A 22727-nucleotide genomic window follows, 5' to 3' on the forward strand; every position below is an offset into this window, starting at 1 on the left:
TCTCCCAGAATCTTTCATAGTTGTCTCAGGCTCATTCCAGGCTGTTTGTCTCAAGTTATCTTCTCCAAACCTGAGCTCTGAAAAGAAGGATGGGAGCAAGGCCGGCGAGGAGAGCAGTCTTCAGCTTTGTCCTCTGGTTTGGCAGCAAAGCCAGGCTCGGCCTTGGTCCATGGAGGCTGCAGTGAGATCTGGCCACTGATTCACTCCACTTCCTCCCCTGCGCTGCGCCCGCCAGTCACAGAGCTGGGGAAAGTGTGGGTGTTTGGAGGGGCTGCTGTGCTTCCCATGTCTGGACCTTTTAATTTTAGCTTTTGGACTTTTGATCAAATTCTCTGATTTTTTTTTTTATTTCCTTTGAAAGTATTGTAGTTTTGGGGGGTAGTTAAGAGGAGTTGTGCTGAAACAACGAGATAAACAAACAGTGACGCAGAGTCGGCAGCAGCGTAGGCGATGAGCTGGGCCTGCCTGCCATCTGGGCGGGCTGGGTGGAGGAGGACTCCCGCCCTGCACACTGGCCAGCTGGCTTGTGTTAAAGCACTGGCTGAAAATAACTCTCATTGTCTGGGAGCTGCTACTGCAGCAGTGCTGGCTGTGGCCGCCAAGAGGGCCGAGGCAGCAGGAGCTGGTACCTCCCACCTCCTTGGGCTCTTGCCCTTTGGGAGTAGTGCCCAGCTGGCCACAGCTGTGCCTACTGCCCACCAGTAGAGACACGTGGAGGGCAGGCTGGGTTGCTCCTAAAGCTCTGTCCTTTTGGCTGCTGGGGATGGGCCTTTGTGCCCAGTGTTGCCTTGGCCTCCCAAACTATGTGCCTCCTCACCACATTTACCCCTGCCCGTCTGTACAGTGGGCTGATCTGTGGATGCACGAGAAGACTTGGTGGCAGCTATAGCCCAGGGCTCAGCAGCATGTGGTACCCAGGACAGTGCCTCATGTTATCTCTGGGGAAGTTGTAGATTCAGCCTCCAGTGCTCCCCACCCCTGTGGGCTGAGCATGTGGGCTGGGGCTACCACATTTGGGAGAAGTGTCCAGCCACAGGGGATTTGGTGAAAGGTGGTTCTGAGAGGGAAAATATTAAAAAACCACCAGCTCACATTCTGTATTTGCTCAAAATAAACATCCCCTGCCTGCCTTCCCTAAAGCCTCCAGAATCCCCTTTGCGGGAAAGTTTCGACCACCTCGCCCCTGCCTCTCAGAGGAGCCATGCCGTTTTCGTCTCTGTTCCTAAGATTTATGATTGACTGGGACCAGTAGAAACAACCGGGAATTTTTTATGGTTCCTATTTCTGTGTTGGGTTTTCCCCAGGCCCGGCCTAAGGAGACTGACAAGTCAGGGGCGAGTCCCCAAGGACCTGCAGTTGAAGGAAACCCCAACCCCACCGGCATTTCCCTCCCCGAAATGGGAAGGAAACAAGGAGGGGCTAACTGGCTGGGGGTGCAGAGCAGGAAAGGGAAGGGAACCTCTGCCACCAGAGCTGCCTCCCTCCTGTGTGGGGGGTCGGGGGGAGGACAGGGTCATATGGGGAGTAGAAGCCTTGCTCCCACAGAACGCAGAAGGGGGTTGGCCACTACACAGGGCACTCTGCCTGGCCTCAAACTGGCAGTAAATCAGAGTAGCCTTGCTGGAGAAGCATCAGATCCACCCCTTTCTGCTTCTTCCTGTTATAGGTTTTTATTATTAGACTTCTTGCCGGTTCCTCTGCTTTAGGACTCAGCCCCAGAATTGCTTTCAGTTTAAGCTCATCTTCCCCTTTCCCTACTCCCTGGGGTCTCGCCTCCATCCCCAAGGATGGTGGTTAGAGGAAACAAGAGAGGGATCAAAGGAGAGGTAAAGGATTGCTCTGTCCTCAGTGTTGAGAAGCAGTTGCTGAAGCAGGGGCAGAGGCAGAGAGAGAGAGAGAGAGAGAGAGAGAGAGAGAGAGAGAGAGAGAACCCAGAAGTAAGAGGGTGGGTCCATGGGATGTCACCACATTACAGAGGCTATTCAGGAGGAAGGGTAAGGGCACTGTGTTGAGCACCCAGAGTGTTCCAGACAAATACAGACATAAAATGTTTATCCCTCATAAAACCGTGGGAAGTAGGGAGATTATCTCCGTTTTATGGATGAGCTCATGGAGGTTCAACAGCTCTGAAGAGCCGAAAGTTGCTTTGCGCTGACTCCACATCCAGTGCCCTCCTCTCTGAGACAGTGCGCCTCCTTCCTGTTCAGCAAGGGTCTCGTGAGAAGGTAGCAAGGACTTAAGCCCGGCCCCTGCCTTCCGAGAGCCCACAGTCCCTGTGGATCCGCTGAATGTCAAGGAAACAAACCTTTGACTGAAACCGGAACCTCATCAGGTTTGCTCCCTGGCTGTCCCCGGAACTCAGGAAGTTGTCCTTCCTCAGGGAAGAGTAACTTCCTCAGGACATTGGAGCCCTGCTAGACTTGCGCACGTTATCAGGTGGATGCAGAAGCCCCATTGCCCTTGTCTGGCAGGGAGAGCATTGCCCTGGCTCCCAGCCCACAGCCAGTGACCATTTTCTTGTGAGAGTGCTGGAGGCTGAGGGACTTCCCCTTACCTACTTTCTTCCCCATCACACTTCAGCTGAAGAAGCAGAGAAGGCTGGCATCAAAGCTCTAGACTGGAGGATGTGGCCTGTGGTCAGAGCTGATGATTTTTGCTTCTGCCACCTGTTTTCATACTGTGGCATTTACGTCTTCTGAGCATCTAAAGTTTAGCCAGGTCCCTGATATGCCTGTTCCGTGTTCTCAGGCTAAGGTTCCCAAAGGGGGCGACTTTGCTCTGCATTTGAAACCCCAGGGCACCGAACGTTTCCTCATCAGTTCATCTGGTAGGGAAGTACAAGGCCACAGCAGCTGGCAGTGGTGGCTGAGAGAGGAAGTTGGTGTAGACAGGACATGATGTCTGCCAGAGTGGTGCCAGGCTCCCCACTCCCTCCCCAGCGCCTTTCTTCTGAGGGAGACAATAGAAGATTATTCATGGCACGAACTTGTGACCAATGGGCAGGTGACAATGATGTGCTTAGGGCGTGCACAGAGCCAGAACCAGGCCTAAGGACAGTTTCTGCTCCGATCTCACTTGGGTTCAGTTGGCCCTGGTTAGACAGAAGACCTTGCTCCAGGCCCACCTTTGACCTTTGGGTCCTTGTTGTGGCCTCTGTCCTTGTCCTGCTATCCACAGATATGCCGAGATTGGCCCTTAGCAAAGTAGTTCTAGAGAGAACATTCAGAGTTGTATTTGCAGCCACCCCCACCCCAGCAATCCCTACGGTGTCAGCAGTGGGGGGATTCTGTTGGCCCTTCTCTCCTGGGGAGGTTCAGCAACCATGGGGGAGAGGTGTGATGTGGTGGTATCTTCCCCCTTTTCTCTCACTTGCCCCACTTATATATTCTTAAATTCTACCATTTCTAAATGCTGACCAGAGATTCCAACCCTACTTCCTTTTCTGACCCATAGTGAACCCGTTTCCAGCCAGGATCTGGGTCCATAGCTCGAGCTGGGACGTCTTAACCATAGATTTACTATCAACTTACTCTCCACTAGGTGCCTGTCACGGTATTAGATATTATTGGGGTTTGGAGCCATATGAATAGACAGTCCTTTGGGGGTAGATGAGCACAGCTGATTTAATAGTATGTGCATAGATAAATGCATAATAGATATGTGTGATAGAAATAAATGTTTAAGGATTTCCTTTCAGTTTCCTAGGAAATGGAGGGCATACTTTCAGGATATTCCTGCTGCTTCTGGAGTAATCCAGGGCCCGTGTAACTACTCAGTGCACACAGTTCCTGTCCCCAGGGATGAGAATATCAGGGAGTGGGCAGAGGTAAACCAAACGGTCATGCTTGGGTTACCAGGGAGTTAAAGCTGAACTCGGAGCAGTCGGCAAAGGAGAGAAAGATGAGAGGAAGGCCCTCCAGGTGGCCTGCAGTGTGCTGGGGAAGAGGCTGGATTTGTGGGAAGACAGCTATGATACTTCAGATAGGAGATCGTATTTGATTCAAGAGAATGGGGGGTGGGCAGGTGCAGTGATCTGCCTTTAGAGGCAAGGGCTGTGACCTAAAACAAAGGCAGCCAGACTGGTTAGCAGAGAGGCTTGGCTGGACGGGCATACAAGCTGCGGTCAGTCATGCATGGATGCCTTGGGCTTCACTCACTCATTTATTCATTCAGCAAACAGTAGTGAACAAAATAAAATGATGCCTGGTCTCTATCGTCTATATTCTAGATTAGAGTGTCTCAACAAAGGGTCAGGACACTTGACTGTGTCTTAATTAATTGGGAGGTGTGTATGTCATAAGTAATTTGCTACTAATAATTAAAGTACTGAAGTTTTGTAAGTTATTTCCTAAAAATATTCTGAGCAGTTATCTTTGTGCTAATGTCCTTCTTGCATCCTGATGTGTGGCAAGGGGTGGAGTTGTAGCATCTACATGGGCTGTGGTGACTCGGGATTGGCCCCTGGGTGTGCATGGTGCAGGAAGGGCACCCATCTTCAGACCATGGGGGAAAAGCAGATTGAAAGTTTCTGCTTTAAACTGGTAGCTTTTGAACATCTTTAAATTGTTCCATATAAAGAAACACATTTTACAGCATGACCTATATGTGGTGTACACATAACCTGTAAAAGAAACAAAAGCTTCATTATTTATACTTCCTACTTGCAGGGAGTTAGACCTAAACTCGCAGCAGTCGGTAAAGGAGAAAATGATGAGAGGAAGGCCCTCCAGTGGCCTGCGGTGTGCTGGGGAAGAATATCCTATTCTATTTTAATCTGTTCATTTTCATTTAAAATAAAAATACTCTTGACACACTAAATTGATTCCATGACCTATGGTTTGGGAAACATTGTTCAACCAAATGGCTAAATATGAAGGGGAGGCAGAAGGTCTGTCCCGCCTCTCTGAGCCTTCCTTATTAGCATTCGAGTATCAGGGTGAACTGAGGGTCCTGGAGGGAAAGGTATGCATAGTCTAGCTTTTCTTTCCTTCGGGTGGGGGGAGCATTCAGCCCGATTGACTTGGGTTCTCTCCTCAGAGCTCCATGAACCTGCCCCCTGACAAGGCCCGGCTCCTGCGGCAGTACGACAATGAGAAGAAGTGGGATTTGATCTGTGACCAGGTACCGGGTGTGGGACATGGCTGTGAAGGGGGGATATGTTTTAGGCAGAACAAGGTGGTAGGACCAAAGGAGTTCCTTGAGGAAGCCTGGCCTGGACTTGTCCTCAGTCCATGCTTACTTCCTTTTCCAAGAGGATAGAGGCTCCCACACAGAGCTATCTTGATTTCTCCCCAACACACAGGAGCTGAAGGAGGTTTGTGTAGGACTGGGGTGTGGGGTCGGCTGTGGAGGAGTTTGGTAGTTTCCCAGCAGAACCTGTTTCTGCCTTAACCCAGGGCGAGGGCTATGCCTGGCAGGGAATAATCCAAAGGACCCCTTCTCTCTCGCTCTGCCCTGGAAATGGCAAATAGCAAGGCTTTTCTTATTATTTGCAGGCCTCTGTGAATGAGAAACCCCGGTCCCCTAGTTTCCTGTTCCCAAATCTCAGAATGTGAGGATTGGAAGCTCTCTCTACATGAATAGTGTTTAGAGCTGGAAGAGATTATAGAGATGATTAGCTCAGAACCAAGAGCTAACACCTATGGTCTGGCTCTTTACCCTGCAGACATTTGAAGCTCAGTCACGTCCGTGAACTCAGACAGGCCCGTCTGCTAGGAGCGTTGGCTTCTACTGCCTTACCTCTTGGAGGTGTGGGAGCACCTGGCATGGTGTAGCCAGTGTGTTTGCCTAGCGCTTTGCCATGGAGCCTTGCACGAACAAAGTTATTATTTCTTTTTAAGCACTGAACAAAATCAGAATAGCTAACATTTAGTGAATGCTTACATGGACCAAGCACTGTATGCACTGAAATATCTCACAGAAACCCAATGAGGAGGCATTGTTACATTTTATAGATGAAGAACCCTAATAAGTGACAGAGCAAGGGCTCAAGCAGCTGGCTCTGCTAACCGTTAGGCTCCTCTGCTGCCCCAGTCACGCTGCTTGGCCTCAGGTGGGCTTATGCCTCAGATGGCCTCGTCCAGGTCCCTCCGTCCCCAGGGAAGGCCTGTTTCCTCATGTTCTGCATTAAGAGGAGTTGGTGAGCACCCGTTTGAGGTTTGGAGAACAGTAGCCCTTTGGTACTAGGTTTCTTTAATTGATCATTTCTCAGTCATTTCTGGGTCACATAATTTCAGCTCATTCTCAAACCTTTTTTTTCATTTTGTTTTTTTAGGCCCTGGGCCCTTTACCCCCACCCCCACTCTTCAGATATCTCAGTTGTGAAGGCTCTTACAGGACCAGAATACCTAAGGGTTCTCCCTGAGTTTCCCCTTGGGTCACATAAGGGGGCTGGGCCAAAATGGGAAGGGCATGGTCCTGTGCCCTGTGTGGAAGGAAGGAGATGGGGGGTGACCTTGCTTAAAGCGGCTTCAGTGTGGAGGTTGCTTTAGAGTGTTGGGGCCTGGGGCCTGGCAAGCAGTAGGAAGTGTGTTTGCAGCCCTGACCTTTGTTAATGCTGCAGAAACAGTCCATCCCAACCTCGGGCTCAGACCCGAGAAAGTTGGATTCTACAAGGCCAGCTCCCCTGCCCCTGGCCTTCCTACCCCCATCCATCAGGTGGCCAGGCAGCGAACAACATTTCCCAATTGTGTTATCATTTTGGTTTTTGTGTGTGTGTGTGTGTGTGTGTGTGTGTGTGTGTGTGTGTTATCATTTTGGATGCTGTTCAGAATTCTGTAACCTCCACATTTTTTCACCAAGCAGCAGGTTCTTAAAATAATCTTTTTTAAAAAGAAGATTTTTTAAAACTTTTTTTATTGAATTTATGGGATGACACTGGTTGTTAAATTTATATAGGTTTCAGGTGTACAATTCTATAATACATCATCTGTATCTTGAATTGTGTGTCCAAGTAAAATCATATTGACATAGAAAATATTGTAGGCTCTGGGAGCAGTCATTGGAGTTGGGGAAGATGGCAACAGAGGAGAAGCCCCTGAGGATTGATTAGGAGGGGAATGTACGGTTTGGGGTTTGGGCGATGTTAAGAGCCAGGTGACAACTTTAGGAGACGGGGTCCCCTCCTATCGAGCACGATGAGTGCTCTTCTTCCTCACTCTCCTCGGGACTGAGCTCTGTGCACACACGTGTTTCCCTTACAGGAACGATTCCAGGTGAAGAACCCCCCACACACTTATATCCAGAAACTCCAGAGCTTCTTGGACCCCAGCGTAACTCGGAAGGTGAAGTACAAGGCAGGGAGGGCCCATCTTGCTGCCCTCTATAGTCCTGTGGGGCTTGGGGGCAAACCCTTTGACTTGGGTCATGTGCTTCTGAGCAGTGGGAGTGGGTTTCCGGGTTCTGAGGCCAGGACCTGGAGTGGCTGGCGAATGATAGAGGGAAGGCCTATCACTGCCCTGTATCCCTCCCTTTTTTTTCCTACCCCTTTTACTTGTACTGTGGAGTTGCATTGATCAGTGACCGAAAATTCCACGTTTACAGAAGTTCAGGAGGAGAGTGCAGGAGTCGACCAAAGTACTGAGGGAGCTGGAGATCTCGCTTCGTACCAACCACATTGGGTGAGTCGGGTTTGGCCACCTGAGCCTCTCTGCCTGGTTGCCCAGGATCTGGTCCTTCTGAGGAGAGTTTGCCTGTTCATCCCCTGCCAGGGGCAGAGCTGCCTCCTGAATGGCTTTGGTTCCCCGGAGCTTCAGACGGTTCCTTTCTGGCTTTTCTTCCCCTCATCTCTGCCAGCTGCTGACTGGATGCTGCTGGCAAGCTTGGGGCCCTTCCTGGGGTCCTCAGCCTGTAGCATTGAGTGGGAAACATTCCCATAGCAGCTGAGACTGGAGTCTGCCCGTGGCCTGGGACTGGGCCAAGTAAGGTCCAGAGAAGGCTGGGGATGGGGAGCACTTTGCATTGGGTAGCTGATACCTAGTTCCTGGACTATTTTGTGCCCAGAAGATTATTTACTTGATTTTAAGACAATCTTAAAATGAGTAGAACTTTCTCGAAGTACCAGCAAAGAAGATCTAAGGCAGTGGAGGCCAGGAGTTGAATGTCTTTTTCATTAACGGACCTTAGTCTTGCCAACCCACTGAAGGCCCCTAGGAGCTGTGTGAGTCTTTTTCTTCAGTCTCTGATGGGGAACCAGGACTTGCTGAACAGGCAGAGGGCTAATGTGTGAGGTGCAGTGAAAGATGGCTATGGTGTCAGTTTTATAAAACCATAACCAGCCAGAGTGTGTCTAGTGCAAGTGAGTGAGAGGTAGGGAGGTGGGTAGAGAAAGAGAGAACACAAAGGGCCATAAGAAACACCTGATAGACGACAGCAGGCAGGGCCGCAGTCCGGGCCAAGGGCGTGCATGGGGGTTGAGAACTTACATGAGTGAGAAATCTAGCTGGGGAGTGGGGGTGGGGTCACTGGACAGGTGCCAGCCTCAGGGTCCTGGGTTTCCTGAGAGAAGAGCCAAATGACATCATCTGCCTTCCCTACTGTCCGAGGCAGCTGCCTACTTGTCTGCCCCAGGCTGAGCCTGACCAGGGCTCTGGTAGAGGCTCCCTGCATGTAGCCAGCTGCTGCAGCAGTCACAGAGGAAATGGCACCGGAGAGAACAGGAAGGGTCAGTTCCTGGCCTCAGTAGCTGTGCTCAAGGGCCCAAGTTGGCTTTCATACTTCATCTGTGAACCAGACATTGAAAGCTGAACCGCAAGAAACATGTAATGAAGCCTCCACCTTTATTTGGTGACTCCTCAGAGAAGGAAAAACTGGCAGAGCCTCCTCAGCTGCCCTGCATGTGAGGGCAAGAGTAAAGCAGATGGCAGCCCGGAACACCACCTACCACTCTGCACTTCAAGGGCCTTCCCTCCCTTCGCCCTTCCCTCCCTCTCAGGCCCTCTGTCTTTTGTATCAAGTCTTGCTGCATGATGATGGGGGTCTGCTTTTCTCCAGAGGGTCACAGAGCAGTGTGTGACCGTCGCTTCTGCCCTCCCCTTCTACCTGGCGCCTGCCCCTCTGGCCACTGGCCAGGAAGTGGGGCCAGAGCAGCATGGTTCCCAGGCCTGGGGCCTCTTGGCAGTTGGCACACAACTTAGAGGTCTGGACCTGGCCTTTGGTTCCCAGGGAACAGCTCAGTGTCTGGCACTTTAGGAGTTCCTGTCATCTGAACTGGCTTCTCCCGGTGGAGCCATATGGAGGGCCAGGATCCTTCGGAGATTTCTGGGCAGGAAGACTGTCTGGCTGCCCAGCTGTGGGTGGATGCTCCTGGGTGGTGGGAGCCCAGGGACAGGTAGGGAGCAGAGGATCCTGCTTTGGTCTGTGGAAGCTGGGTGGGAACCCAGACCTTGGAGCAGGGAGCTGGAAAGTGGGATTCCAGAGCCTCTGCAGCTCCTCCTCTCCCCACTTTGTATTGGTTCTCAGCCTTGCCTACGTGCCCTTTAACCTCTCCTCAAAGTGTCAAGATCCCGAAAATAGCAGTGTAGACTCAGACAGGAAATGAGAAGGGGGTGGGGAGCTGGAGAGCAGACAGACAGGAAACTGGAGGCCTGTCGGCCCCGAGAGAGGAAGCTAACTTCAGGCAGCTCTGGTGTCAGTCAGCCCCAGCCGGAGCCTGCTGCCAGATCTCAGCTGGGCTTGGTGCTCCGGCCCTGCCTCTCTGTAGCTCGGAGTGGAGTGGGGCTGGAAACATGGCGCTGGTTTCCAGCTGTCGGGGAGGAGTGTCCCTGCAGGCTGTTGGGCACAGCCTTTAAAGACCCCAGGACATTCCGAGGGAACAGAGCTTTCTGTCCTCTGCTCTGAATGAACCTGTAACAGTCTTCCTAGGACATGCTGTACACTTCCCTTTCAGGACTGTCTCAGCCCCAAAGGCCTAGGGCGAAATGGTGGAACTGTCTGGTCTGCTGTTGTCTTTAGGGAGCCTTGTTGTCTACCCTCGTGCCTCCCTGGATGATGGGGCCCAACTCCTCAGTCTGGCTCTGAGTGGTCACAGCCATTCTGTAGTTACTTGAGTTCCTGACTGTTTCCCTGTCCTTTTCCTGTTCTGCCAAACACAGAACTCCCACCTATCCCTCTTGGCTCACTACTTCCTAAAATGCCTTTCCTTGAATTTGGTGGAGAGCCCCTAGGCTCCATGTGCCTCCGTTCCACAGCTCCCTTTGACCCTTCTTGCTGGTCTTTTGACTGAAACTTTGGTCAAGTTGGGGACCTACTGGTCTCTGCCAGGCACGGCTCTGCACAAGGGCTGCAGTAAATGCTCTTGATAATCCCCCAATTCTTCCAAGAAACATCACGCAAAGACAGCGTGCTCAGCTTTGTGCTAGACACCAGGGTCACAGAAAGTGAATGAGCCGGGGCCCAGGCCTTTGAGGGGCCCCCTGAAAGCTTATTTGGCTGATGTGGTATCAGAAAGCTTGTACCTTTCCCATCCCTGGCTTCCTGGCCTAGGGGAGGTCCAGGCTGGTGACATGGCCATAGGAGGGTCTGCCATGGACTTTGATTTTCAAAATATTCCTAGCCTAGTGCTCAGTGTTGGGGGATCCCAGAGGGTTTTGTGGATCAGGGGTGCCTCTCTCTGCTTCCCCTCACCCCACTCTGTTTGCTCTGTCTGCAGGTGGGTGCGGGAGTTTCTGAATGACGGAAACAAAGGCCTGGATGTGCTGGTGGATTACCTGTCCTTCGCACAGTGTTCTGTCATGTGAGTACCGCCCGGGCCTGGGGCTGGCGCCAGTGAGGGAGGACGAGGACGCAGTCCCATTCTGACTGAAAGAGGACGGTGAGATTGCAGTAGTGAAGGTGGGAATAGGGATCCCAGGCCAGAAGGGAGAGAGCAGCGGGTGAGGGGATGGGCAGCCAAGTGAAGAATGCCAGGTGGCTGGAGTAGAAGGTGCATTTGGGGGGCAGAAGAGAGACGTAGGAAGGAAGCTCAGAATCGGAACCTAGAGGATTCAGACTCCAGGCTAGGAGCACTCCAAGGGAATGTCCTGGCTTCTGGGAGAGATTCCCTGTTGTTCATTTGATGTTGGAAAGCATGTCTTCAAGAAGCTCCTTTGGGTCTCCAGTTGTGAGAGGGTTACTCTAAGTCACTCCAGGAGCAGTGAGCATGACTTTTGACCCAGACTGAAAATAAGACATTCAGGAGCCTTTTTCAGGCAGGTTGGGAGCTGGGAGGCAGCCAGAAGCGAATTAACACAGACGAGAAGGCAGTGGAAGGAGCGAAGTGCTCTCGGAAGACAGAGATGGGTGTGGATCTCTGTTGTTTTCCATCTGTCTGATCTCAGACAAGTGTGTGTCATCTTATATCAGGCAGATCCACCGTCCGGGGTTCTAGGCCTAGACCAGTGGTCGGCAAACTGCGGCTTGTAAGCCACATGCGGCTCTTTGGCCCCTTGACTGTGGCTCTTCCACAAAATACCACGTGCGGGCGCGCACGTACAGTGCGATTGAAACTTCGTGGCCCATGCGCAGAAGTCAGTATTTTGTGGAAGAGTCACACTCAAGGGGCCAAAGAGCCGCATGTGGCTCGCGAGCCGCAGTTTGCCGACCACTGGCCTAGACGATAATGTGTGTAAAGCACTTTGCAGTATTTGAAGCATAAGTCTACTGTGCAGCCACTTTATTGTTAATTGTTAATATTCAAGGTGGTGTGCTCTACCATAGTGACCTGAATATATGGAAAGGGGTTATGGTGATCATTTATCAGAGGACTAACACATTCAAACTTACATTCGAGACTTAAGTCAGCCCTAGGGTGACCAGTTGGCCTGGTTTGCCTGTGACTTTCCCCAGTTTTAATCCTGAAAGTCCCACGTACTGAGGAATTCCTCAGTCCCAGAACTCAGCCCTAGCCTCCAGTTTCACATTTCTTGCTACTGTCCTTGCCCCCTGGCTGTTCTTTGTCCAACACGTCTTATCTCGTCTCCTTAGGGTTTCACACTAATGCCTTTCCTAGGTTTGGGCTCTGTTGTCTTTTCTAGGTCATCTCTGTTAGAGCCAAGAGTGGCCCACTCCCTATTCCCATCCCTGCAGAAGTGCCTCATGAGCCTCCTCTCCCTTTAAAAACAACTCTTTTTATAGAATGAAATGAAAAACATTTGCTGAAGTGATTTTTTAAAAATTCAGAACTTTAAAAGTAAAAAGATATAGGTCATTTTTCCAAATAAGCCTATCTTGTTTGAAAAGCAAACAAATCCCAGCTAAACCAAAATACGCTGGGGCCTCAGGACTACATGGTCCACAGCACTGCCTCTGACTCTGTATTTGAAAGAAAGACTTGGGGTGGGCGTGGGTGTGGAAGGAGCGAGGGGCTTTCAGGGAAGACAGAGAAGGGATCACACCCTGGACGAAGTAAGGCCGCCAGGCCACACCCTGGACTGTGTGATTCCTTCCCCCAGGGAAGCTGAGGCCCACGCGCCTCTGTACCTGAAAAGCCTGAAAGCCTCATGTAGAACCACAGGAAGCCAGTCATTCGAATCCAGGATAGTATGGGACCGCGATCTCCTCCTGAAACAAAGGCTGTCCCTCTCTGGGTTTGCTAGGACCCCGTTTTCTTCCATTCTGACCTGCCCTCAGTCCCAGCCCAGAGACAGTGGGGCTCCCTCAGGGCACTCAGGCGCCTTTGGCCGCTGCCATTTGCCAACTAACAAGACCTGCAGTTGGCGTGTTCCTGCAGCTGGCAGGTTCTACGTGGGGAGCCCCAGCTTCTCAGAGATGTCCCATCTGAGGCTGAGAGTGCAGCAAGTATCCAGCTCCCCACATCCCTTTGGGCCCATGGTGTGGTCATCCCTTGAATCGCCTGGCCACTGGGCGCAGCACTGGCCTCCGTCAGCATTCCTGTCTCCCCAGGCCCCTCCTGGTTGCTTCCTGTGCCCGCTCTGCCCTTGTCCTATGTTGTTGGCTCTCCCAACCAGGTTGGGTCTCTGTGGCCCAATTCCACTTTCTCTTCTGATGCTCTTGCTTATTGTTGCCCTAGAAGTCTACAGGGCAGGGGTGGGCTTGCCAGGGGTCTTGGCACTGAATTTCTCCTGTGTGTGCGCATATGTCCTTTCCTGCTCCAGGTTTGACTTTGAGGGTCTGGAGAGTGGTGACGATGGTGCATTTGACAAGCTCCGGTCCTGGAGCAGGTCCATCGAGGACCTGCAGCCACCCAGCGCCCTGTCAGCCCCCTTCACCAACAGCCTCGCTCGCTCTGCGCGCCAGTCTGTGCTCCGGTATGTGTGCTCTTGCTCTGCCCGCCTGCCTCTCCCAGCCCCAGTCCAGGTCCTGGGTAACAGCGGTGAGTGCTCATGCGCCTCCCTCCACTCTTGCTTCCAGGCTCAGCTCTCTTGCCTCTGCCTGCCAGTCTGTCTCTGGTCTGTCCTCTTTGTCTCCTTGATTCTGCCCAGCGATCTGTCCTGGGTAAGTACATCACCCTCAGCTATGCCCACCCCATCTGGGGTTCTTCCTCGCCCCTTCTCTGGGCGCCCCTCCATTCCTCCTTCTCGCTCTGCCATTCCTCCCAGTCTGTCAGGCAGGGCTGTACTCATCCAGCTCCCTCACCTTCACCGGGTGCTCCAGCTCCGGCCCTCCTGTCTGTTTCCCTCTGGCTCTGCTCTCTGCTCCATCAGCTGCTCGGAGACCAGCTTCCACCCAGCCTGCCCCCTGCTCACCCTCCCTTCACGTCTTCCTTTAGGCCTGTTCTCTCCAACGCTCCCAGGTATTCATTTGTCTGCAGTATCTTAAGAGCTGTCCTGCCTGGAGGCAGGTGTATGGACCTGATGACTTGTCCGAGCCCTGCCCACCTAGGGAGGCTTTCCTTTAGGTCCTGTGGTCGCTCTCACGCCATGCTCCGTTCTCCTGTCTCCCTTGGGTTTTGCACTCTGACAGTGCTCATCACTCCAGTCATGCATGAGCAGATACCATTTGTGCTTCCTCTTTCTCCATGAGACATCACTGGGCAGGGGCGGGGATGCAAAGTCAGATGTAGCCCCAGGTACACCTAAAGCCTTTGGGGTCTGTGCTGCCTTTTCTGGGACATAGAAGTGGGATGGGAGCCAAGTGCTCCTGCCCCAGGGAATGTGGGGAAGATACAGTGACTGGAAGGAGGAGGAGGAAAGGCTCAAATGAACATCTCCCTGGGCCCCTCGAGGACTAGGAAGGTGTACACACCTACTGTTGTATTTTGAAGGACCTCTGGGCACTAATTATACAGCAGGGTCCTGGATAGTTCCTGATGAAGGCCTGCTCCAGGGAGGTGACACAGCTGAGCGCCCTGCCCCTGCACTCTCTCTCTCTGGGCTGGTGGTACAAGGCGCTCTTTCCCCCTCTTCTGCTGCTGCTGAGGGACAGCCTGCTGTCTGGATGTTGGTGAGCACTCCTAGGCCTTTCGCCAACAGCCGCCTCTCCCCCAGGTACAGCACTCTTCCTGGGCGCAGGGCCCTGAAGAACTCCCGCCTGGTGAGCCAGAAGGATGATGTCCATGTCTGCATCCTTTGTCTCAGAGCCATCATGAACTATCAGGTAAGGGGGCAGCACCAGCCCCAGGGCTCGGCCTCTCTGCCTCACCTCCCAAACCAGGAGAGCTAGGATGGCGCCAGCTTTAAAAAGTTTGCCGGTGGGCCTACAGTCAAGTCAAGGATCTGCCTTCCCCACCATCAAGGTCTCTTCTCCTTCTGCTTTTCCCCCCTCAGTACGGCTTCAACCTGGTCATGTCCCACCCCCATGCTGTCAACGAGATTGCGCTCAGTCTCAACAACAAGAATCCAAGGTGAGCTCCTTCCCTCCCCTTTCCTACTCGCTCTGCACAGGACTCTGGAGTTCTGGGCTCCACCTGTCCCTGGCCGTGGGGTCCTGTAGCCTCTGCTGGAGAGAAGCAGTGTCCCTGGCTTCCCTGTGGTCTGCACAGCTTAGTGAGGGAGCAGCCTGCCTTCTGCCTTCTTTCTTGTACTCAGCCTCTCCCCTTACCGCTGAGGCTGGCTCCACTCTCTGAAAGGACTCGCCAGTTGTGCAGTTGAGCTGTGTGGTGGCCATGGTGGGGAGCTAAGGTGTTAATCTTCCTTCTTTGCCCTTCAGAACCAAAGCCCTTGTCTTGGAGCTCCTAGCAGCCGTGTGTTTGGTGCGGGGAGGTCACGAAATCATTCTTGCTGCCTTTGACAACTTCAAAGAGGTCAGTCTTCTGCCCTAGCCGGTTTGGCTCAGTGGATAGAGTGTTGGCCCACGGACTGACAGGTCCTGGATTTGATTCTGATCAAGGGCAAGTACCTAGGTTGCAGACTTGATTCCTGGCCCTGGTCAGGGCATGTGCAGGAGGCAACCGATTGATATGTCTCTCACATCAATGTTTCTCTCTGTCTCTCCCCCTTCCTTCCACTCTCTCTAAAAATCAATGGAAAAATATCCTCAGGTGAGGATTAACACACAAAAAAACACAAACAAAAACCAAAGAGGTCAGCCTTGTGTGTGTGTGTGTGTGTGTGTGTGTGTGTGTGTGTGTATCTGGCAGGAGGAGGTGGGAATACGGTAGGTAAGCCACCTTTCCTGCAGTCTTACACATCCCAATGATTCCATCATTTTAACATCCCAGTGTTTACCTAGGTAGCTTGTCAACCTCTTCCCCTCCCCGCTCTTGTTTTCAACAAAACCAGCATTTCAGTCTTACCAGATTGTGTGTCAGAGAAGTTATGAATCGGCCAGCTAAGGATGCCCTCAGAGAGCTAAGGTCTCTAATCCAGTGGTCCTAGTCTGGCCATGCATCAGAATGCCCGGAGAGCTTGTTAAGCAAACAGACTGCAGGAGGCCTGGCTATCTGTGCTTTAACAGGTTCCCCAGGTGTTCTGAGGCAGCGGACCTACTGATTGAGCCCAAGGCAGATATCTTTGCAGTGAGAGAAGGCAGGCCAGGATCCTCCTGGGTTGGTGGCTGATATTGGTGAGGGGAGAGGGAGCTTCTTCTTGGAATTTCCCCAGCTCTAGGCCTGGCTCTGAAACCCCTGACTGCTTGAACATAGGATTCCTCGACATCCAGCTGCAGCTGCTGGCCCACCCCTCCCCTCTCCTCTGTGCACTGCTTCCCCAGCAGCCATTGTTCAGCCAGGAAATGGCGCTTCCTCCTCGAAGCCAGAGCTCCGTGGAGTCTCGGGACCCTCTCAGCACGGGGGCTTTCCTGCCTCCTGGCCTCTCCTGCATCCCCACTAGGACCTCAGCCCCTGCTCAGCCAGGCCCTCCAACCTTCCTCCTGCGCCCTCCTTCCTTCAGTAACTTGGCCACAGCAGACCCGTTTCTTGTAGGCCTATGCCCAGAGGCTCCTTATTGAACTCCAGGAGGGAACCGGGGCAGATGCCAGGTCCCAGGCTTTCTTCTGTCGACCCGAATGGCTCATTGCAGAGAAACAGTTGTGGTTCAGCTTGGTCTGAATCAGTCCTCTGGCCATGGCGTCACTGGGAGCCAGGGCTCAGGGTGTGGGCTCTGCCTGGGGCAGGTCCTTTCACTGAGAAGTTCGATTGTTCAGGTGTGCAAGGAGCTGCGCCGCTTTGAGAAGCTGATGGAGTACTTCCGGAACGAGGACAGCAACATCGACTTCATGGTGAGGAGCTGGGTCTGGGCCCAGCAGGGCGGCGTGCCCCTGAGAACGGGCCAGGCGGACAGTGGATTTTGGTGTAGAACCCAGAATGCTTCTCTCTACCCTGTAAATGCTCCTCGTCCACTGGCCCACCCCAGAGAGCTTTTAGAAACTGTAAGACAATGTCATTGGGGCATCCCGAGTCGGCCTTCTTCCCCCTTTGGTGCCCTTGTCATCCCTGGTTGGGACCCTCTTTGAGCTGCTTTCCCTTTCCCGGGCTCTTCCCCAGCTTCTCTGCTCTTAAGTAGGATTTTCAGCTAAGCAGGGATGCCTCAAGGAGTACCTGCTGATGTGCAGAGGAAATCAGAGCGGTGCTTTAGTGACATCTATTTCTCATGTAATTTACTTACCTTAATACTCTGAAGGCCAAGTTTGATCTTTTTTAAGTTAAAATGCTCTTTTGCTCCCAGAAAGATGTAACTTTTTTATTCACTGCTTTTGATTATCCAGCTGACGATGCTGGTTCTAACAGCCTTCCACCCTCCCTTTCTCTTGGTCTCCCCCCATTGGTCTCTCCCCTGTCTCTTCCCATTGGGGCCGCTTCTCCCCAGGTGGCCTGCATGCAGTTTATCAACATCGTGGTGCACTCGGTGGAGGATATGAACTTCCGGGTCCACCTGCAGTATGAGTTTACTAAGCTGGGGCTGGAGGAGTTCCTGCAGGTGAGCCGGGCTGAATCCTCATAGGGTGAGGAGCTTTGGGTCAAAGGACCAGCTGAGCCATATTACAAAGGTGTTTTTTTTTGTTGTTTGTTTTTTATAAAACCCTAGTCATGGATGCTCCTGGTACCCTGCCTCCTATGGCATGGGACTCAGACCTGCCCTCAGAGGGTGTCCCAGTCAGGCAGCTCCCTGGGGCGAGAATCCGGCATAGCCGCAGTAGGAATTCCCTGGGTCTTGAGCTTTAGGAAGCAGCCATGGAGGGTGGTGAGGACTAAGTCTTTCTCAGGAGGCTCCCCCAACCATGATGCCCTCTGTTCTCCCTAGAAGTCAAGGCACACAGAGAGCGAGAAGCTGCAGGTGCAGATCCAGGCATACCTGGAGAATGTGTTCGACGTGGGGGGTTTGTTGGAGGATGCCGAGACCAAGAACGTGGCCCTGGAGAAGGTGGAGGAGCTGGAGGAGCATGTGTCGCACGTAGGTGGTGGGTCCTCCTCTGCTCCAGAACCACTGTTGGGGGCAAATCCTGAGCTGACCCACCTGCCTCCAGATAGGGCACCACCGGGCCCTTTAACGCATTCCTCAGACCACCCAGAGATTGGCACACACTGACCTCCCAGACCGGGCGTGAGGTGGTCTCTGTCTCAAGAGACTCTGCTGTGGCCATTTGTCTTGTACGGTTTCACGTGGTCGCAGACCCTGGGCCCACGGGAGCAACGTAGGGAACCTGCCAGGCCAAGCGGCCCTGGGGCCCGGGTCCTGACTGGGATCCAGGCTGTACTGAGTGCCCAGGCTTTAGGGCCAGCCCCAAACCTGCCCTTCCCGTCCTGCAGCTCACAGAGAAGCTTCTGGACCTAGAGAACGAGAACATGATGCGGGTGGCGGAGCTGGAGAAGCAGCTGCTGCAGCGGGAGAAGGAACTTGAGAGCATCAAGGTGCCAGCAACTGGGGAGGGAGGCCCGACTGCCACTGGGTGCCAGGGCCTGAGGGTTGTTTCTCTTTCCTGAGTCATGTCAAGTCTTTGAGAGTCCAGCTCTTGATTCATGGCCTTGAGGCACGCAGATGCGAGTGGGCTGATGATTTCACCCCATATTTTGTTTGGAGAGACAACCTGAAGCCGGAGTGGGCCAGACATGCACAGAAGAAGGTGGGAGTGTGTGGGGCACCAGCCCTCCCCTATGAGCCGTCCTGCTGCACCTCCCAGCTTCCCCAGCCCTGCGTCATGAGCAGCTCAGAGTAGCCCAGTCCTCGGGGCTGTTACTAGGAGACCAACCAGCAGGGGTTCCTCATATTTCAGTGTCTTCTCTGTCCCCTGAGCTAACTTTTTGTTAGTTATAAAATCATGCCTCAACCGATCTTTTCTTCCGAAGGAATACAGTTATACTGGCTCTGTTGAGCTCAGTATACACTGAGTGGCCAGATTATTATGACCACCTGACGTTTGTAGGCAAATTAGCTATAATTTCGCGCTGAAGTTGCTGGAGGGCCAGACCATTATAAATAGGGAAGCAGGTTGTTTACCACGACAGTAGAAGTGATTTTTTTTCTGAAGATATGGGTAAACTTGCCGAAACCGGTTTGGCTCAGTGGATAGAGCGTCGGCCTGTGGACTAAAGGGTCCCAGGTTCGATTCCGGTCAAGGGCATGTACCTGGGTTGCGGGCACACCCCCAGTAGGAGATGTGCAGGAGGCAGCTGATCGATGTTTCTCTCTCATCGATGTTTCTAACTCTCTATCCCTCTACCTTCCTCTCTGTAAAAAATCAATAAAATATATTTAAAAAAAAAAAAAAAGATATGGGCAAACAATGTGATTTAACAGCCTTTGAACGTGGGATATCTATCTATCTATCTATCTATCTATCTATCTATCTATACTGAGTGGCCAGATTATTATGACCACCCATCAGTACTTCGTTGGGCCACCTTTTGCCTTCAAAACTACGGCGATTCTTGGCATTGACTCCACGAGATGTTGAAAGGTGATGCGAGGAATCTGACACCATGCCTGATGAATAGCACTGTCCAGTTCCGTGAGATTTGATGGTTGTGGAACCAGCTGCCTGATGGCTCTTTTAACTTCATCCCACAAATGCTCAATTGGATTGAGATCTGGTGATTGTGGAGGCCACCTAAGCAAGGTAAAGTCTCCCTCATGTTCTTGAAACCACTCCTGCACAATACGGGCACCGTGGCATGGCGCATTGTCTTGTTGGAGGAAGCCATGTCCATTGGGATACGCCATCAACATGATAGGATGAACCTGATCAGCAACGATCGATCCTTAGGTATGTTGTGCTATTCAGACATTATTCCACACGAATGTAAGGGCCCAAATCATGCCGGGAAAACATGCCCCAAACCATAACACTGCCCCCACCAGCTTGAAGGTTTGTACTCACGCATGTGGGGTGCATGCTTTCATGCTGTTTCTGCCAAATTCTCACTCTGCCATCTGCATGATGCAACTGGAAACGTGATTCATCGGACCACATGACTTTTTTCCAATGCTCGACTGTCCAATCCTTGTGTTCCTGTGCGAATTGGAGACATTTTATCTTGGTAACTGCAGACAGCAAAGGTGTTCGAACAGGCCTTCGGCTTCCATATCCCCTACAATGCGTTGTATAGCTAATTTGCCTACAAACATCAGGTGGTCATAATCTGGCCACTCACATTCAAATATATCCCACGTTCAAAGGCTGTTAAATTGCATTGTTTACCCATATCTTCAGAAAAAAATCACTTCTACTGTCGTGGTAAACAACCTGCTTCCCTATTTATAATGGTCTGGCCCTCTAGCAACTTCAGCGCGAAATTATAGCTAATTTGCCTACAAATGTCAGGTGGTCATAATAATCTGGCCACTCGGTGTATATCTGCTGCACCCCGGCTAGGAGGCTGAAGCACTGCATCAGGAGTATGGAGGATACAGAGAGGGCTCAGGCAGGGTCTTGTCTGTAGGGGCTCCCAATTGAGTGAGTACACGGGTCAAATGAAATGGGAGCAGTGACGCGCACAGAGAGCTGAGAGCCGCATAGCAGGCTGGCAGTGGGTCAGGAAGAGTTGCCCAGGGGCACCTTCTACCTGGGCCTGGAGGGACCATGAGACTAAGGTGGGAGCAGAAAGGAAGGACACAGCAGGACTCTGTGCTCCTCATTCCAGCTTCCCCTGGTCCCCACCCAGGTTTCTAGCAGAAGCAGAGATCCCAGCTGGGAGACCCTTGGACAGGAAGTTTCACTCCTGGGGCAGTGACTGCTGTGCCTTCAGCCCTCTCTTTTCTGAATGGTGCATCTGCCCAACAGGAGACTTATGAGAACACGAGCCACCAGGTGCACACCCTGCGGCGGCTCATTAAAGAGAAGGAGGAGGCCTTCCAGCGCCGATGCCACTTGGAGCCCAATGCCCGGGACTTAGAGTCGGTGGGCAGCGAGGCCCTGGCCCGGGTGGGCTCTGCAGAGCTGAGCATGGGCACGCCGTCCTCTGACCTGGACCTCCTGGCTCCAGCCCCGCCCCCTGAGGAGGCCCTCCCTTTGCCTCCTCCACCTGCTCCTCCCTTGCCCCCTCCACCTCCCCCTTTACCAGGTAAGGAGGACCCTGGGAGCTAGGAGTGGCAGCCTCATTGTGGGGCCAGACCCAAACCCCAGTCAGCAGAGCCTTCCTTAGGGAGAAGCTGGGGACCGGGCTGGAAGGGCGCGGCAGGTGGGAGAGGGCCAAGGGGGTGGTCTAGAATCTGAGGGAGGCTCAAGTTACTAGGGACGGGAAGTCTAAGGGTGGACATGGATCTGCTTTAAGGATCATAAAGGTGCTGCTCCTGATTCCTCTGAACACAGCCAAGGAGGGCTCTGATCAAAGCAAGCGAGGGGGCCAGAGACGACCAAGGCCTGCCCCATCAGAGTTAGGACCCCTGGCAGCCACTTGGGCCGGGAGTTCATGCAGCCTCCTTCCCTGAGTCTTTTTTTTTTTTTTTTTTAATACTCACCTGAAAATATGTTTAGAGAGAGGGAGAGGGAAAAGGAGAGAGAGAAAGAGAAACATTGATCGGTTGCCTTCCGTATGCACCCACAACCTAGGTATGTGCCCTGTCTGGGAATTGAACCTGTAACCTTTGGTGCAAGAGACAACGCTCCAACCAACTGAGCCACCTGGCCAGGGCCACTGAGAGTCTTTAAGGCCAAGTGGGATTGGGGAGGAGGGGGCGGGCTCTGAAGAGTCTCTTGGCCCCTGGGCCACTGTACCATTCTTCTCCCCCCAGACAAGTGTCCCCCCGCCCCACCTCTCCCTGGTGCTGCTCCCTCTGTGGTGCTGACAGTAGGCCTGTCAGGTGAGTATTCCCAGGGCTCTGGCCAGGGCTAGTGGGACCAAGGGGCTAGTGGGACACACTTCTTGGCCCCTGCCTCACTGGTCCTCCTTTCAAATTAGCCATTCGCATCAAGAAGCCTATCAAGACCAAGTTCCGGCTGCCTGTCTTTAACTGGACAGCGCTGAAACCCAACCAGATCAGTGGCACTGTCTTCAGCGAACTTGATGATGAGAAAATCTTGGAGGTAGCAGGGCCTGGGGCCCTGAGAGGGAAGATGGGGGCTGGGGACCAGGTTGCCCTTTTAGCCAGATCTCCTGGCCTTGAGAAAGCCCTCAGACTCAGCCTTCCGTGACCCAGAACTGAGCTGATGCTTCTGGGAGGGCTGCTCTGGCTCCTCTAGTAGTAGAGGCCACAGCATTTTCCTTCTCATCAACCTCTGCCAGGACCTGGACCTGGACAAGTTTGAAGAACTGTTCAAGACGAAAGCCCAGGGCCCTGCCCTTGACCTCATCTGCTCTAAGAACAAGACAGCACAAAAGGCCGCCAGCAAGGTGACCCTGTTGGAAGCCAATCGTGCCAAGAACCTGGCCATCACCCTACGCAAGGCTGGCCGCTCAGCTGAGGAGATCTGCAGGGCCATCCACACGTGAGGCTCCCACTGACCTGGCCCTGGTGTCCAGCCAGTTGGAAACCCAGTTCTCCACCTTGGATTCCAGGGCATTGGCAGAATTGCCTCACACCCCTTAATCATCCACTGGCTTGGCCAGAACTTACTGTATCCATGCCGTGTGCCAGGCATGGTATGAGATGCTGGAAATTCAGTCCAGACCTGTACTCAAGGAACTCTCAGTCTAGTGGGAACAGTCCAGTAATACTGGGTAATAACCACCAAAGTGATGGAGGTACAGGCAGCGTTGGGAGAATGGAGAGCCGGGTAGCTGAGCTGGGTAATCAGGGAAGACTTCCCAGAGGAGGTGGTGTCTTACCTGCAACCTGAAGGAAGTATATGAAATCTAGTACAGGTCCTGGCAGGAGAAGCTTGGTGCTCTGGGTACTGAAGATTGGCTGTGGCCTTGGTGTAAGGAGGGGAGTAGGAGAGACAGGATAGAAAGGTGGGCAGAAGTCTTGCCAGTTGGG

At 52.8% G+C, this 22727-nt stretch overlaps 1 protein-coding gene across 3 annotated transcripts in view; it reads left to right on the forward strand.

The window, feature by feature from the left end:
• The window catches only part of FMNL3 (formin like 3), a gene marked incomplete at its 5' end in the record, with an annotated part of 57809 nt that overhangs the window by 30298 nt on the left and 4784 nt on the right, over window positions 1–22727 (forward strand). The window contains 16 exons of one of the 3 annotated variants that reach the window (XM_081082651.1): window positions 5038–5121; window positions 7203–7283; window positions 7543–7619; window positions 10649–10732; window positions 13092–13244; window positions 14424–14532; window positions 14703–14779; window positions 15085–15178; window positions 16519–16593; window positions 17181–17291; window positions 17616–17765; window positions 18122–18223; window positions 20593–20872; window positions 21543–21611; window positions 21710–21834; window positions 22034–22236. In XM_081082651.1, the coding sequence (XP_080938777.1) occupies window positions 5038–5121; window positions 7203–7283; window positions 7543–7619; window positions 10649–10732; window positions 13092–13244; window positions 14424–14532; window positions 14703–14779; window positions 15085–15178; window positions 16519–16593; window positions 17181–17291; window positions 17616–17765; window positions 18122–18223; window positions 20593–20872; window positions 21543–21611; window positions 21710–21834; window positions 22034–22236 (1874 nt within the window). Of the gene's footprint in view, window positions 1–5037; window positions 5122–7202; window positions 7284–7542; window positions 7620–10648; window positions 10733–13091; window positions 13251–14423; window positions 14533–14702; window positions 14780–15084; window positions 15179–16518; window positions 16594–17180; window positions 17292–17615; window positions 17766–18121; window positions 18224–20592; window positions 20873–21542; window positions 21612–21709; window positions 21835–22033; window positions 22237–22727 lie in introns of all 3 variants that reach the window. The other 2 variants (XM_081082653.1, XM_081082652.1) reach the window with 2 other exon arrangements.

This window comes from Myotis nattereri (assembly GCF_964212035.1).
Source record: "Myotis nattereri genome assembly, chromosome: 2".
NCBI lineage: Eukaryota > Metazoa > Chordata > Mammalia > Chiroptera > Vespertilionidae > Myotis > Myotis nattereri.